The 17,734-nt window shown below is 37.8% G+C and overlaps 1 protein-coding gene across 1 annotated transcript; it reads left to right on the top strand.

The window, feature by feature from the left end:
* Window positions 1–4,316: 4,316 nt before the first annotated feature.
* On the top strand, window positions 4,317–17,572 carry prkaa1 (protein kinase, AMP-activated, alpha 1 catalytic subunit). Its single transcript, XM_063478198.1, has 9 exons — window positions 4,317–4,491; window positions 6,346–6,487; window positions 8,106–8,199; window positions 8,495–8,639; window positions 10,653–10,740; window positions 10,887–11,111; window positions 11,308–11,821; window positions 11,993–12,119; window positions 14,869–17,572. Exons 1-9 carry the CDS (start codon window positions 4,395–4,397, stop codon window positions 15,150–15,152), a joined length of 1,716 nt encoding a protein of 571 aa, XP_063334268.1. The 5' UTR covers window positions 4,317–4,394; the 3' UTR covers window positions 15,153–17,572.
* Window positions 17,573–17,734: the final 162 nt, after the last annotated feature.

Genomic DNA, 17,734 nt, shown 5'->3' on the forward strand with positions numbered 1-17,734 from the left:
ACTTTGGATTGGAATCTAACAACAGCCACACCGCAACAGAGATTTCACTTGATAAATAGTAATTTTATCTCCCTACAGTATATTCAAAGGTGAGTGTCCTTGAATGGCACCACAGTCATAAAGATCGGCAGACCATTAAAGTGGGAATCCTTATGCTAGATTACAGCACATCCTTTGTCTTAGTGCTGACAAATGCAGAAAAAGGTGATATATTATCTAATTTGGAGATATCCATGTCTGTATTGCATGGACACACACACACACAAAAGTTATGTTTGTTACCATAAGAGAATCTGGATGTACACACTAAGTTGGGTCATTGTCTCAGTGCATTAGGCTACTTGTGTGCCCTCACAAGCTTTTCGTGTTGCTTGTTTTCACGAACAGGTAAAATAATGTGAGCATTAACAGTCCCGTAAACTGGTCTGAATGTGTTGTGCTCTCTGTATGAAATGTGAGGCCCATTCACTTTCCTTGTTAGGTGGGAGAGCAGCTGCCTGTGTGTGGAACAGAGTAGAGGATAATGAGCAATACTTTAACAAGCATGTAAACAGGCGGGCCCAGTAGGATTATAATAAGCCTGTCTGTAATTAAAATGATAACCACTGTTGCATGTAATAAACTGTCAGGAGCTTATGGTAGCATAGTGGAGAAAGATGAATTTGCTGGCACTGCTGGGTTTCTCTTTAAAGACACCGATCCGCAGGCCCATATTCGGTCTTCAACAACAAAACTATTTTTTGCCACTTTTGTTGCACACCATAATTCATTTTGCCTTAGCTATGTGTTTATGAGATTTAGGGCACTGCAGGGCAGCATAAAGCAGCATATTCATCATGTCTCCTTACCAGATCCTGCACAGACATCGCCATCTATTGGACAGTCCAAGTTATGGCATGGTTTCTATTCTTTATTGGTAAAAACGAAATGTAAAAGTGAAACGTGAAAAATAAAAAGGGGATAACTGGTGGTATAAAAGCAAAGTCACATACAGGCTGTAATGAACCAATAGACTGTCACTAATTGAACATTCATAGAAATACACTAATGAAAATAGAAACATTCAGCTTTTGGGAAACTTGGTTAGCTGCTCTGCTTTCTTAGTACTTTTCCTGCTGGAACCACATTATAAATCTGACATGTTGTTCTAGTATTGTTATTAATTTAATATGCATTGTCTCACTTTACAACTTTTTTTTTTTTTTTGCATTTAGCATCTGCGGTTCCTTACAGTCTCTAGTTGATGCCTTTAATTGTCACGTGGACACGTAAGCCACTTTGGCATATGACATAACTAACTATACAACTAAATGTGTTTATTGTGTATATGTCTTTTCCATTAAGCTGCCACAATCATCTGGATGACATTTAAGTTTGCTATGGTGTGAAATGTAGCTAGAGCCCCAACGATTTGTCATCAGACTGATATTTTCAGTCGATATTTATAATGACTGTAAAATGAAATATTAAAAAGTGAAGAAGAGACGCGAGAAACACTCTTCAACCATGTTATGGATGTTGGTGTTTTACACTTTTTGTCCACCAGAAGGCACTCTGTAACTTCTCTGTTAACAACTCACCTTTGGATCGTTACACATACAACCAGCTAATCAAAGTAGAGTGGGGCCTAGATTAAAGAAGTAAAGAAATCCCTAGACATAACAAATATTTGGGCAATCTATTTATGTATGTGCCAGAAAGAAAAACAAATATGGACTGGTATATCAAGCTATTGGATTTTTTTTAAATTCTCAAATAGTGATGTCTTAAAAATCTTATATGGGCCAGACTCTAACTGTAACCCATGACCTGCTTAGTGGATGCAAACAAACAAAAATACTGCAATAAGATATGAAGCCATACTTATACAATACTGACAACAATATTATATGATAATACAGTATTGTACTAACAATACAATACTGTTCCTGCAGTTGGTGTCTTCAAGAACATACTTTCATATGATGACACACACATGCAAAGATTTGTACGGTTAAAAAAAACAAAACAAACATGGCCAGTTTACCCTTCTTAGTGCCCCTCAGATACAGTGCTGTTTGTGTCTGACAACCAGTAGTATATAGCTGTCATGATTATATAGCTGAGAAAAACTTCAAATACTTCTGTATTTTTGGTGAGCTTCAAGTGATAATATATCATATATATCATATGATATGTTATCACTTGCAAACCCTTAGCCTTCTCTCAATGAGCTTCATGATGCAGTCACCTGAGTTGGATTTCACTTCACAGGTGTGCCTCCTCAGGGTTCATTTGTGGGATTTCTTGCTTTCTTAATGGGGTTGGGATCATCAGTTGTGTTGTGTTGGTACATAGCCCTATTTGACAACTGTTAACATTCATGTTATGGAAAGAACCAATCAAAAAGATATAATATAATCCATTTAATATAATGTTTTACTTTGTAATTATGTAACCAAATTACACTGATTTTTTTTTTTACATGTAATCAAATTACTTGAAATCATCATTTTGGGTATAAATATTATCTTGAGTGCAGTACTTCTGGGATGTATACTGAGTTCTCTGTGTGCTAAGAAGCTCAGTCAAATACCTGTTATGTGTACTGCAGTGAACCAGGTCCCTACGTACTGAGACTCAAACTGCATACAAAGTACAACTTTCACACTTGCAAAAATACACTAAGTGTCACTGACAGGACTTTTGGTACTCACTGTTAATTCCTACCAGAATTCCCAAGGGAGTCATGGTAACTGTTCACCAAGCCTTTCTTTTTTTGAAATAATCACTGACTGAACAAAACCTGTATTTTTCAGTTTGTACTTAAGAAAAATAATAATAATTAAAAAAAAAAAAAAAAAGGCAGTGAAAGATTTTTAAGATCTTTGAGGTTCATTGTCCCATGCTTTAAACATGAGCCTTGATACTCCTTAGAACCATAATCTGTGTGGTCATGCATTACTGTCAGTGAGGATTTTTTCTCCTCTTGACCAGTTCATTGATATTCCCTTCATGTCTGTAAGGATTTTTCATGCTTCAGGTCTTGACATACAGTAGGAGTGGTTCTTTACAAGGTTTACGGAGTTTTGTAGTCAGACTACACAGCAAGGTCAAACTGTCTTTTTTTCTCTCTTGCTGGATATGTTTGCATATTAAATGTAGCATAGTTTAACAAGTATTTCAAAGACTTTTTACTCCATAAAATTAATAATTACAATTATTGTGAAATCTGGTTCCTATGAATATTGTGCACATCTTTCTGTTTCTAGACAGTTGAGTGTCCTTTGTTCTTGTAACCTACCATATTTACCTTTGAAACTTTTTAATATGTTTAACAGTTAACAGTAAGTGCAACAAATACAGCAGGGTGGGATGATGGCAAAATATATATCCACCTCATAAACAACAGCCTAAAACCGCAACTATGAACTGGATTTGCCATGTTGCAGAACTGAATAGTATAGGGGAAAGAATGGTGCATTATGTATTTACTCCGACACAATCGAGCCATATTTACCGATCTTCAGGCTATGACTCATTTCAACGTGATTTTTCCAGCATAAATTATGGACCAGGAGTCATATTTCAGCAGAGTTTGCTGATTCATTCGCCACATTGAGCTTTCTGCTTCCAAACAGTGCTGTGCACTATCTACATTAAAACGTTCCTTCACTTGTACAGTGTGCCTTAAGTATAAACCCACAAAACCTGATTGTGTCACCAGGCAACAGAAATCTGTGCATACAATAAGCCTGTCTAATTTGCCCTTGCTGAAGCGGCATTTAATGTAATTTGGATAGTTTGGACTGGAGTGCAGCTTTTGTTTATATACTTTTTATGAAGTTAACAAGGCATTGGATATATTTTTGAGACGATTATGAGAATGGATTCTTATGAAACATAGTTCACTGTATTAATGTATTTCTAATGTATTTAATCCTGATGGTATTTTGTCAGTTCTTAAAATCTTTTTATGTTGTATTTAGACAGATAAAAATAGGGCCCCAATAAGGGAGCAGCCAGAAATCCTTTTCTATATAGGCAGAAGACTGCTGACTTTATCAGTTTCCATAGTATTTGATTGGGCACATCATAATTTATCTATCTCATATATTTCTAAAGCACATTTTCTCTCCTTTCACTTCCTGACCCAGATTTAGCCTATACGATAGATTTTCCGGCCAAAACAAGTTTACAACATGAACTTCACCCAGACTAACAATTTCGGAGTTTATTGAGAGCATTTAAATGCAACATGTTACGTCGTTGACGAGTTTGACGAATCGCACAAGAGCCGGGACGCCTCCCACTCTCAGTGTTGAGCGGAGCCGCTAGAGTGGAGAAACACATAGCGGAGTCCGGTCCATCTCTACCGCAGCTAGCTAACCCCGCAGCAAGGCCACTGCGGGAAGATGGCGACGGAAAAAGCGAAGCATGAAGGAAGAGTTAAAATTGGACATTACATTCTCGGAGACACTCTCGGAGTGGGGACGTTTGGGAAGGTTAAAGGTATGTGTAACTGTCTCAGGCGTTTGTGCATCCTGCCAGCTGCGAGACGGTGGGAGAGGGAGCTTTTAGCTTAGCTGCTAAGCTAGCATACTAGGAAAGCTAACTTGTCGCAGTGCTGGGGAGGCAACACACTTGTTGTCGCACTATTTTCTGAACTTTTTGTGTGTGTGACAAAACGCAGGTTTTTGAGCTTGTCGTTGTAGTTTCTAAGATAAAGAAGACACTGCAAGTTTTATGAAATTGGCCTGTAGCTGGTCACATAGTTTGCCATTTAGCGTCGGTTGCGTTGCGTGCTAGCGAGCGAAGCGCTTGTTGAGACATACACCGGGAAGTCAGCCCTCTTCATTGATGTTGCCGCAAGCAAGAGTACATTTTAATCGGTAAAGTACAGTTTCCTCTCTCTTGCCTTTAAACCCAACTCTGCACTACATTTATTCACAACTTCTTTCCCCACGAGTCGTATTTGTTGCCTGTTTCAAGCATTCAATGTTAATTCTGAAATTTAGATGGAGAGAGTTGGACAAACTCTGCTGAATCTACGCCCACTTTGTCAGTGCACAGGGCTGAACGCTTAGAAGCTTGAGTCACTATACAACTTGAGTTGTATCAACACGCAATGGACTAAAAAAACCTGTTTTATTTCTTAAAAGTAATCGTGTCTGCGCGTTACTTGTTTTGTTTACCTTACAGGCTGTTCTGTTCAGTAGAAACACTGAAACCACAATATATATCGAAATGGAGTGGAACCACCGCAAACTGTGTGATCGGTTAATTCCCAATGAGTCATCTCCCAGCTCTCAGCTATTTGTTGATGTTGAGGGAAAAGAGCTGGAGTTGGTGCTGTGTGATTATGGTCTTGATTACTACCGACACAGCTGGTAAATCAAAACCAGCTGTTTGCTAACTCCCGTGGGCAAATGCGCTGTCTTCCCACCGTCCATTCAGATGTTATCTTTTTGTTTCTTGTGCGGCTTTTTTACCGCTTTCAGTTATGAGGACTCTGTATTTGACCTATTTGCTCATGTATTGACTGTGTATCACCACTCATCTTTACAGATCATTTAGCATGTGCTAGGATTTTTTTCTTTTTTTAAATGTAACTTTCAGCTAGAGACTTTATAAAGTAGAGATGTGGCATTCAAAGACTCTTGAATTTTAATATTTGAGAGAATGCTGAAATGCTGAAACAGCAGATGGAAGTAAAATTTGCAAACTTGTTAGAGGAGGTTTTGGTTAGCTTTGACTGATGTTTCGTAAGTATGTGCCCTATAGTTGCTGGAAGGTGTTTCAACATTGTGCGTGGCAAGATTTGCTTCTAGAAGGACTTTTGTTTCAGCATTAGATTTATCACACTCAGTAGGCAGCCAGTTTCAGCAAAAAACAAAAACAAGAGAACTGTTTTACAGTCTTTCCATAATACCAAATGACAAAGCTATGCTTTGATATGCTTGAGTGATTGATTATGGTTGACTGAATACCAAATACTTTTTTTTTTCCTTCCTTCCATTTTTTTCTTTAATTTGAATGTTTTTATTTTATATTTATATTTATATTCTTAAAATTGTGATAGGAAGTGGTGATTTAGATCTCCCATTCCTCACACTGACTTCAGGATATTGGTCCTATTGCTGCTGTCCTTCATCCACCATGCTGCCTTCTGTTTCCAAAATAGGTTTCACCTCTAAGATTTGTACCATGTCTGGTAACCTTTATCCTAATAGTGTAAACAACAAATTACACCTTTCCTTAAGTTGCGTGAAGACGCCTTGTTTTGCATAATACTTCACCATTCCGTATTTTATATGGCCTTGGTTGTAATAGAATTGCTCCATCCACTCTCTTTTTATCCTTCAGTGGGCCAACATGAGCTGACCAAGCATCAAGTGGCAGTGAAGATCTTGAACAGGCAGAAAATCCGCAGTTTGGACGTGGTGGGAAAGATTCGCCGGGAGATCCAGAACCTCAAGCTTTTCAGGCACCCTCACATAATTAAACTGTAAGTCCTAGATTACACCCCGCTCACTGCTCCATAATCCCCTTGCCACCACATTAATGCCACCCACTGAGCTATTTTCAGGCTTTTATAGTGTTGTTTTAGAATGCATCCATCTAGGACAGTATCTGTCTGACTCAGTCCACTATCTCTTCTGACCTCTCCCTATTGTGCAGTATTGACTGTTTAGTTATTCCCTCAGTTGGTCTTTCATTTTAATGTACAAAAGTGCACTGGCTTTGCCTTTGTTGTGGCTAGCTGTGTAGCTTGCTCTGCTGGTATTACTGTCAACATCTGGTAGGCTAAAGCAGATAAGTGTATCATTTTAAATGAGTAATTTTTTAATATCATAGTCTGAGCTGACTGTGCTGTAATGTTCTGGTGCTCTAAGCTAAACTTACTATCTGACAGTTGTCAGGGGACTTCCTGTTTGGTAAGGGAATGTTCACAGACTCAAGGCCACAGTTACAGGGTCATTAAACTGACCGGGGGGATGTATAATTGCCTGAAATACCCGTTCCATGTCAAGCATGCACAAAAATGTAAGCTATGTCTGTGTGTGTCTATGCATGAGAGACTGATTCCATCTTTGGCAGGGTGCACAGACCACTGGGGCAAAGTACATAACATTGTCTGTCTAGCGGGGATAAAAACAGATCGAGTAATATAACATAATACTGCTTCATTTTTATTGATGGGATGTTTTCTGCAATTGCAACACATCAGATTCACAGTTAGTGAACATCTCTAACATCTGCTGAGCTACAGACTGCATGGCAGACATTATTGCCTTTGTGTTTTATCCAGCATGGTAGTGCGTGTTAATATTGGATTTACAAAAGCTCTGAATGTTTTCTTAAAATATCTTAACACTGTCACATTGTCAATGCATTTTTTGTTGTTGTTGTCTGTATTTAAAACTTGTAAAATCTGAGCTTTAGAGGCCACATACAATGTGGTTTCTGGGACTTGCGATCAAGAATTTCTCCTGGTTTGATTCTACAGCTTGATAATGGTTATGTAAAACAGCAACAGATGTGGCTTATGTGCAAAGAGAGCTACACAGCATTTTAGTGCAAATAGATGTAGGTGTGATGAATGCCACTAATGGACTGCAAGTATGAAGTGGAGTCTAACTCATAGCTCAGTCTGTTGTCTGTCTGGCAGCAGAAACATAAAAATGCTCAATTGTTTTTGTATTATATTATAATATTCAACATTTGCGCAAAGTGCTGCTCTCATACACTTTTTTTTAATACTGAGCACACCAATCTTCTTCCATGGCAACTAAGTTTCTTCCTGTTTGTGAGGAATTGTTTTTCTTTGTTACAGGAAACCAAAAATTAGACGTGTTAACAAGCTCCTGTGGGTTGAACTGAGCTGATGGTTGATTAAATTACTTTGTTAAAAATCATCATAAATGGGCTAAAATGGACCATTGGCAAAGTAACATTAAAACTAAAAATAAGAGACGTCTATTTGAGTCAGCTGTCCAAAACTAAGCACATATTCCAATTATTTTTTGTAATAATTATTAAATGGTAACAGCCATGTCTAAATGTTTTCTTGTATAATACCTTCCAACTCCTAATAACCCACATGACATGTGTTTTGACTGTAGGTATCAGGTTATCAGCACCCCTACAGATATCTTCATGGTGATGGAGTATGTCTCAGGGGGAGAGCTCTTTGACTACATCTGCAAAAATGGAAAGGTACTTTAGGGCTGGAAACTTGTATATTGATTCCAAACTTCTTTAACCCTTTCCATCATTTCATATTGCACAGATGTTGTGTAGTTTATCATTAGTGAGATAAAGATAACACAGATAAGTATCATATACTTGTCATCATCAGACTACAGTGGAGATAAAGTAATCTTTGAACTTTGTAAACTGTGAAGGCTGAAAAAGATATTCAAAATACAACATGAGGTGCTGCTTAGTCATCAGTGATGTTCTGACTGAGGAAGGGAAGATCACACCTAATGAATAATTTCTGCTTTGACAGTTGGATGAAAAGGAGAGTCGACGACTGTTCCAGCAGATCATTTCAGCAGTAGACTACTGCCACAGACACATGGTGGTACATCGAGACCTTAAGCCAGAAAATGTGCTGCTTGATGCGCATATGAATGCTAAGATTGCAGACTTTGGTGAGTAGTTCTTGGACTTGAATCGAGGAGTCTCAGCAGGAACCACTGTTTTTAATTTGTTAATTATACACACAGTAGTAATAGTAATGATAATATTTATTTGTAGAGCACTTTCATAGAAAGTCCTTTCCAAAGCAAAGAATAAACAAAGCTAAAAGCAAACACGGTAACAAATAATTAAAATGCCATAATCCATAATTGAAGCATAAATAAACAAAAAGACAATAATACCCCAAGAACTACATACAATAGAAAACAGGTGGGTAAGACCTCAGTTGAACTTGACAGTCTAATGTCAGACAGAAGGCTTTTCCATAATGTTAGGGCATGATATAAAAATATGTTGTTTTGTTAACCTTTGGGACCTTCAGAAGACCACTCCCCTGAGAGTCTAGGGGACCTATAGGTACATATGGTCTCACAAGATCACTTGGGTAGCTTGGTGCTCTGCTAGTTAATATTTTATAAGACAGCAGCAGTACTTTAAAATCTGCTCTTGTCTGAACAGGAAGCCACTCGAGAGCTGAGCACTGGAGTAATATCATAATTAGATAAACTAGTCAAAATCCATGGTGCTGCAATATGAACCAACTGCAGACCTCTTAAAGATTTTCTTGGGCAAACCTCACAGTAAAGCATTGCTATGATGCAAGATGTCACAAAGACATGAACTAGAACCTTGGCGTCCCTGAGTGTCATCATATGTCTGATTGTAGCCATTTTTCTCACCAAATTAATGAGTGTCAAATTAAAGGCTCTGATCAAAAAAACAACAAGATGCTTACCAAATCCTCAGAGTGGATCACACAGTCATCAAGACACAAAGAAAACTGGTCATACTTATGACTCACTCTTGCCATTCCAGTCACTGACATCTCAGTTTTAGCTGAGTTAACCCACTGGTGCTACATATTATTGAAAATAAAAGTGGGCCAGGGACTGACCCTTGTAGACTTCATACTTAATAGTGCACGGCTCAGAAAATAATTTAAAGCATACATTGAGATCTTTCTGGAAAGTATGGTCTCAACTGTTGACACACTTGAGAAGGCATAGCGTTTCATAAGCCTGTTCTTAAGTATTTTGTGGTCCACTGTTTCAACCACAGCGCTAAGGTCTAATAACAAGAGAACAGAGGTTGAGTCAGAGTCCAACACAAGTAACAGATCATTTACCACCGTTAAAAGTGCCGATTTTGTAGAGTCGTTAACTTGAAAGGCAGACAAATAAATTATATATTAACAAGTATTTCACAACTTGATTATAAGTTACTTTTTCAAAAGATTTTTACAAAACCTCCAGATTTGAAACAGAATTTCAAAAAATTGTCCTCCAAGTTTGACTAATTTTGGTATTTTGATGGGCTTTTAGTGTGAGCTTTTACCACATAGGTTTATAATCCATGAGCAGATTCCAGGGTTGTTTAGTGTGAGCATGAAAACACATTCTAATAACAGTTTGTCATTTCAACGATCAATCATTTCTGGCAGTAGTGTGCCAGAAACATAAAATATGTTTCAGAAAATCCTTCACACGTTCCTTAAATTTGGCTAAGCAAATATACAGAACTACATTCAAGACATTAATAATATTAGACTATTCTAGTGTGCATTGGTTGTTATTTAACCTGCAGTTATTCCAAATTATTTTGAATCTTTAGTAAAGTGTTTTTGTCACTCTTCTGTTAATTCATAACTCATGTTCACCATTGCTACCAGTGAAAAAGACATTGTCTCCTTGCTGAGAGGATGAACTGCAATAAGTGGAGAATCTTAAATAAATAGTATAGCTAATTATAAATCAACTTTTTTGGGGGGCCGACAGAAAACAAAACATTACTGCTTTAGTATTTTTCACGTTAGGTATATACTTAATAAAGCACTTTAAGCTAAAACGAAATTAGAATGTTTTGAAACTGCATTAAAAATATTAAATGTTTATGTGAGGTAAATAATTGAAGTTGTTGTGTTTTGAAAAGTGTGTATATTATATAATAGTTAAAATCTTTTGCAGGTTTGTCAAACATGATGTCAGATGGAGAGTTCCTCAGAACAAGTTGTGGTTCTCCAAACTATGCTGCTCCTGAGGTCATCTCAGGAAGGTAATGGCTTATTTTAAATTCTGTTTTGTTTTTTCTTTTCTTCTAATGATACTTTACTTACATTTTAAAGTGAGACAGAAACACAACTCGAAAACACAGCCTAGTTAAAAATAGTTTTGTGATTCTTTCTTTTTACGCCTCCTCAGGTTATATGCTGGACCAGAGGTGGATATTTGGAGTAGTGGGGTGATTCTCTACGCCTTGTTGTGTGGAACACTTCCCTTTGATGATGATCATGTGCCAACACTTTTTAAGAAGATCTGTGATGGGATCTTCTTCACCCCACAGTATCTGAACCCTGCAGTAATAAGCTTACTGAAACACATGTTGCAGGTGGACCCGATGAAAAGAGCCACCATCAAAGAGATCCGGTAAGCCTGGCGGAGTATTTACAAAGTCAAAAATCCTATAGTCTTTGTTTTTGTTTTTTTTTTGTTTCTTTTGGTTGTCTAAATTGTAAATCACATTATTTCATGATGACAAGGGACTGTCTGCATAGAAAACTAGTTCTGTTGGTGCTGTTTGCATTCATGATCTGTTAACTACCAAAATGATTCTTCGCCACAGAGAGGACGAGTGGTTCAAAAAAGATCTGCCGAAGTACTTGTTCCCTGAGGACCCCTCCTACAGCAACAACATGATCGACGACGAGGCCCTGAAGGAGGTTTGTGAGAAGTTTGAGTGCACAGAGGAGGAGGTCCTTGCCTGCATATACAGTCGCAACCATCAGGATCCATTGGCTGTTGCCTACCATCTCATCATTGACAATCGTCGCATCATGAGCGAAGCCAAGGATTTCTACTTGGCATCTAGCCCTCCTGACTCTTTTCTAGATGACCAACACCTGACTTCATCAGGTGCAGCGATAGTCAAGCCTCACCCTGAGCGTGTACCTTTTCTCGTGGCGGAGACTCCTCCCAGGAGTATCCGTCACACACTGGATGAACTGAACCCTCAGAAGTCCAAGCACCAGGGTGTTAGGAGAGCCAAGTGGCACCTGGGTATACGCAGTCAAAGCAGACCAAATGATATCATGACCGAGGTGTGCCGTGCAATGAAACAGCTGGATTATGAGTGGAAGGTAAGGAAGAAGAGGGACACGATATAGGAGGAAATGCTTAATATTTACAATTTAAAAAATAATCTCACAGTTAGTTATTGAAGTTGGATTGCATTAAAAGTTTAATAAGCTCCAGGTGTACTTTTAAAGCATCACAGAGACACATTTTCCTTTCTTTCAATAATTTTCTAGGTTGTGAATCCATATTATCTGCGTGTGAGAAGGAAGAATCCTGTTACTGGGATGCTTGCCAAGATGAGCCTTCAACTGTACACAGTGGACAGCAGAACCTACCTCCTTGACTTCCGTAGCATAGACGGTAAGTTTCACCTTCACTAGTCTGTAGCAGTAGGTGAGGAAACAGTCTGCATTTAGGTCACCACTCATTTGCATAAGCACCCGGCAGGATACACTGATAAGGTTACATAGCTAACCTGTGTATGGCTCAATATTAGAGAATAAAACACATGAAAGATCATACATGAGGCCGTTATTTGTTATGATTCAAAGTGCTCCATTAAATCTGTGTCATAGCCTGACCTGCACATTCCCAGAAATGTAACTACATATGACGCAGATGTCAATATCTGTTTATTGATTAGCACATGGATTATACCACAGGGAAACAAGATGTAATAGAATGTAATTACATGCTGTGCAGAGGCTAATATTCTGCCAGTGTAGATGCCTTTGTGTCTCATTTTATTAGCTCTGGCGATACGTGCATAAACTCAAGGTCAATTGTGAATTCCCCTTATCTTCCTGTGTTTCAATAAAAGTAACTGTTGTTCGAGATTTATTAGTTCCATGAACTGCTCTGTTTCAGTTATGATGGCAGACACACCAGCATACAAAAACAAATGCAAACAAGGACAGGTGGGGATTCAACACAGTACTGTGCAAAATGAGGAAATTGTGTTAAAGGGCAGTCATAACACGTCAGTGTTTGGAAATTATTTGACTCATGAAGCTCAATGGCAGCAGTACAGCATGCGTTGTAATTTACAGATGGATCAAGTTTTGATTGCCCTTTGCTTGTATTGTAATATATTTAATTTTTAAAACTAGTCTCATACAACTTACACGCAGTTTTGTAACATTTGACCAGTTAACCTAGATCTTCAGGTAAGCCCTTTACTCAGTTCTCTGTATCTTCGGTGTTTATCTGGATTTTGTCCTCTAGTATGCTGCCTCAGTGTGGAATTTATAAATGATTAACTCATGGATGATGGTTTGGGAAGTCTGTGTAGGTGTTTGGCATTACCTCAAAGGAAAACATGAGAGTCAAGTGCTGTTGTGGGCTTCTGATACATCACAGGCTTTCCATTTAAAGTATGTGAAGCTTTGGCTTTGGGCTACAGCAAAGTCCGTCATTAAGCTTATGTTTATCTGAGCTTATACCTGATGACTCAGAAATATAGAAAATATTATGCTGATTGTTAATATTTGTCTATAACTACACATAATTAATCACATGAATTTATAGTTTAGGGTAATTTAGGTTTTAAACTCTTTGCGTGATAGTTTAGCAGCATTTCTTAAATTAATAATTTACCTGTTTGCGGTAATATTTGTTGCAGATCTTAACAAAATTATCTGGGAACTAAGTTTGAGAGACTGCAGTCATATTAAATCCATATTAAATGGTTTGATCGAGCAAGCTTGGGCGTTGTTAAATGTCCGTCTTGTGGACAACATGGAGGACTATGAGAGAAGTTGTAAAAAGTATAAGCCATCAGCAGCTGTATCAGTGCAACAGTCCAGCCTCCTGTAGGGAACCTGGGTGTTAATGCTGTTAGCCCAAGTTCATAATAGGACTGCTGACTGCTGTAGCAGCAGCAGTTCGGGCACAACCAAATTGGGCACAAATCGGGCACCAGATCAGGAAAGTTGGATGCATCCTGTGACACTGCATGGGAAGGAAAGGGATGTGTGAATGTGGATTACAAGAAAGATTTTCACCATCATATAAAGTCCCGTGCTGCTATATATATACAGCACTTACCTCATTTCTTTATATTTTGCTTCCAAGCAGTGAGAGCTTTTTTTTTTTTTTTTTTTTTTTTTTTCTGTAAGGGGTCTTGAGCAATAGTTCTCCAGGATTTCTGAGGGTTTTTCTTTGGACATTGGCTACTTTTTTACTCATTTGAAGTCCAATCCCTCTGTCTCAACATTTTGTTTGTTAAGCCCTTTAACACTAACCTGTGACTCATTCAATCACAGAAAAGGGACCAAGCTCAAGAGATAAACAAATAGCTCCAGCTATTTTTCCTGGCAAATTATAAAGAAATGAGGGCTGGCTCAAGACCTTGACTGTTTGACACCTCCTGTCGCTGCAAGTGTGTGTCTAACGTCCCAGATTATAATAATTTGACCAAGCAAGGTGGACATTGGGACTGCAGTAATCTCATAAAATTATCACGGTCAGCAGTATTTTGATCAAGAAAATTAAAATACAGTTGTTTGCAGTCTGTTTCCAGCACTAAAACTGGTATTAACAAAATGCATAACCACATTCATAGGAGGCAGGTCATGCACTGGCAAATATAGCTACATTTAGAATATGTTCATTTTAGAAAGCCGAATAGCTTATATTAAAATTTGTTTACTGGTCAACCCCTCATGAACCAGAGGCTTTTTATCTCAGTAAATGGTGGCTAAGAAGAAGTCAGTGAACAGAGATATATGTGGGTGTTAGAGCCATGGACTGTGTAGCCACAGCTGCTTTGAGAGGAAATGGTGAACACTGCTTTGGCTTGTGCATATTTCATGAACTGAACACAAAATTGTTCAAACTCGGGGTGTCGGGATGATCTGGGTGTCTGCAGTGCAGTATCTATATTACAGTTTATTATGTTAATAGGAAGAAAAGAATCTTTATTTTTGACTACAAAAATATTACACTTTATACCTAGCCTAAACAATCGACTAAGTATAAACTAGTGATTAATTTCACTGTTTACAGCAGTGTTTCTGTGGCAGGAATTGAATTGAGTATTTCCAAGACTTGTAGATACCCTGGTGATTGGACTTCTTGTGTTTGAAAATCAGTTTGTCTTATTGTTCAGATGATATGTTGGAGACAAAATCAGGAAGTGCTACCCCTCTGCGCTCTGGCTCTGTGGGCAACTACCGGACCACTATTAAGAACGATGTAGATGGAGCAGAGCTTCCAGGTACACCTAGTACCGTGCACCCCACCAAGACTGGAGAAGGCTCTTTGACGTCATCGTTGACCTCATCCATCGATTCCACAGGAGGCGGGGACAATGCATCTGTCCCTCGACCAGGAAGCCACACCATCGAGTTCTTTGAGATGTGTGCAAATCTTATTAAACTACTTGCACGATAGCTCGCAAAACAATCGCTAGCCTTTTTCTCCCTCTGAGTGTCTTTATAGCAATAAGCATGCAACTGAATCGTGGCTCAGTTCATCCCGGCTGAGAATGAAGTGATTGTTCCATGGCACTGATGCAGGTTGGCGTTCCCTAAGCTGAAGGGATGTATACTGAGCTGACTGGGGATGCAAAGGGTTACTGGGGGAAAGACAAATGACTAGCTGATTAATTAGCTAGGACGAGGGTTTTACAATTTCCTGAACAACTTAATAGCAAGCGTCTACATCCCAACTACACATATATGCGCAAGTGATTACACTGAATTTTCTGTACTGTAGTCAGGTGAGCACTGCTTTTCAGTACAGAGAGCAAAATCACATTCTTACCTGCACAAAAGGAAGCCACACATGTAGGTTGGGGGTTTGGGTGGCAGTCACGGGATGCAGGAAGCACTTTTGCACAAGTTTCTTTTATTTCCTGCTGCTGGTGTTTTTGGTTTTTTTTTTTTTTTTTTTTTTGGTTCTTTTCAGTAGGGATCTGAGAATTGGTGCACATGTTCAGAAGCGTTATATATAACTAGGGTGGGCATACCCACCACATTCATTGGAGTCTGAAGAAGTTCAGTGACTCCTGTATTTCTGTCTTGCGTCAGGGACTAAAGAATGCGTTCATCAAATTTATGTTGGGTTATTTTTTATTTTTATTTTATTTTTACTTTTTTTTTTTTTTTTAAGAAATTGTCAGACTAAATTTCATGGTTTTGTCCTGTTGTAAAAATGTGTTTTTGAATTTGTCTGTCCCCCACCTTTTTATATATAAAGACGTAAACATATTTATCAGTGCATTAAGTAGGTGGAGTGTTGGTTGTAAAGGAAATTGAATTTTTTTTTTTTTTTTTTTTTCTTTTTCTTTCTTGCATTAAGATCTATTGCTGGATGGTATATATATATATATATTTTTTTTTACAGTCTGGCTTGTAATCATAATGAATTTTATTTTATTCAATCATAGTTATTCTGATACACGATTGTCTTTGTATTTAACTTTAGACAGCTTTTTGCCACGACAGTCAAAATCTAGAACTAGAACTTTCCATGTCGCATTAGAATGACAAGTTGATTTTTACTTTTTCTCTTATTTCTTTATTGTTTTTGGTTTTTGTTTTAGATTAATGAATAGGATTTCAGTATGATTACAAAGTGAAATGCCTTTTGCCTACATTTGTTTTGTAAATGCCATCACACATGAATAGGCCTCAGGGCTCAGTGAGTAGTAGCAATTACATGCAGCGCGTGGACAATGTCTGTTGGTAAGCGAGTACATCCACAATGTCATTTTTGGACATGTTTTAATTTCCCATACATTCCCTTGAAGTTTGACCTTGTTAAAGGTTTTATGTTTTTAAACCTGAAACAGACTTATGAGCTTTGAATGACATAGATCGGGGAGGTAGATCGCACTTCTGGTGACTTGTAAGCTCACAAAGTAAAGTTAGATATGTCTTTGATTATAAGTATGATGTATCTCATTATCCATTGCCTCTCCGTGGTCTTAAAGTTTTAAGTTATGCCTGTTTGGCTGCCTTATCATTAATCAGTACTGTTTATCAGTTTTATGTCAGTAAAAGTTGGAAATTGTGCCGGTCAGAATTCTTGGTGCTGTTTTTGCGGTTTTGAGGATTAAAGTAATCTAATTACACTATCTTTATGGTCGATTTATTCATTTTTCTAGGTGTTTTGCATTACCAAAAAGGGAAAAAATTCTAACTGCAAAAACCTAAAAGGTCTGATTGTCATCTGTTTTATAGACATCAGTAACTACTGCCATCTTTAAAACGATGTCAACAGGATCAAGTTAAATCAGACTTTTAAGATAATGTGTGTGTGTGGGGGGGCTTCTTATTTAAATTAAAGTTATTTGTATGAATCTTATAATCTGACATGTTTATTAGCAAATGTCAGCAATCTGAAATATCTGTTGTATGAGCATTTTACTTTTCAGAGATAATTCAGGAGTGACGATAATTGTGACCAACTTGTATCTGTTGTTCATATTCACATTTGACCTTCATGTCTCAAAGACAAAATATATGGATCATGGTAAAGGCACACACACTATGGGTTTTTTTTTTTTTTTTGGGGGGGGGGGGGGAGAGTTGCAACTTCTGGTTATAAACTACTTTTCATGGCTTGCTTGATACATTTTGAAAGAATATGCGCAAAAAAAATTTTCTTTTCTTTTTTCTTTTTGCCTCTGATGGAGTATTGTCCTAGTGGTCTGTTGAGTTCAGCATCTGTTTCATCTGCTTCAAAGAATAATTGTTCTGTTTTTGTTTGGTGTGTAAGGGGACCCAACCAGACTGATCAGTGTAAATCTGAATGGACAGTATTGAATCATTTATATACACAACTGCATAATAAACTGCTAAAATGCACATTTATGTTTGACTTTTTTTTTTATTTTTTATTTTTTTTTTTTACCTGAAACATACTGTGAAGAATATATATAGAACATTAAATCTACCACTACCATACTAAGCTTTTCTGTTTAAATCAACAGCATTGGACTTGTATTTTGGAATGTGATCGCAGGCATT

This window comes from Pelmatolapia mariae, linkage group LG7 (assembly GCF_036321145.2).
Source record: "Pelmatolapia mariae isolate MD_Pm_ZW linkage group LG7, Pm_UMD_F_2, whole genome shotgun sequence".
In the NCBI taxonomy this organism is placed as follows: domain Eukaryota; kingdom Metazoa; phylum Chordata; class Actinopteri; order Cichliformes; family Cichlidae; genus Pelmatolapia; species Pelmatolapia mariae.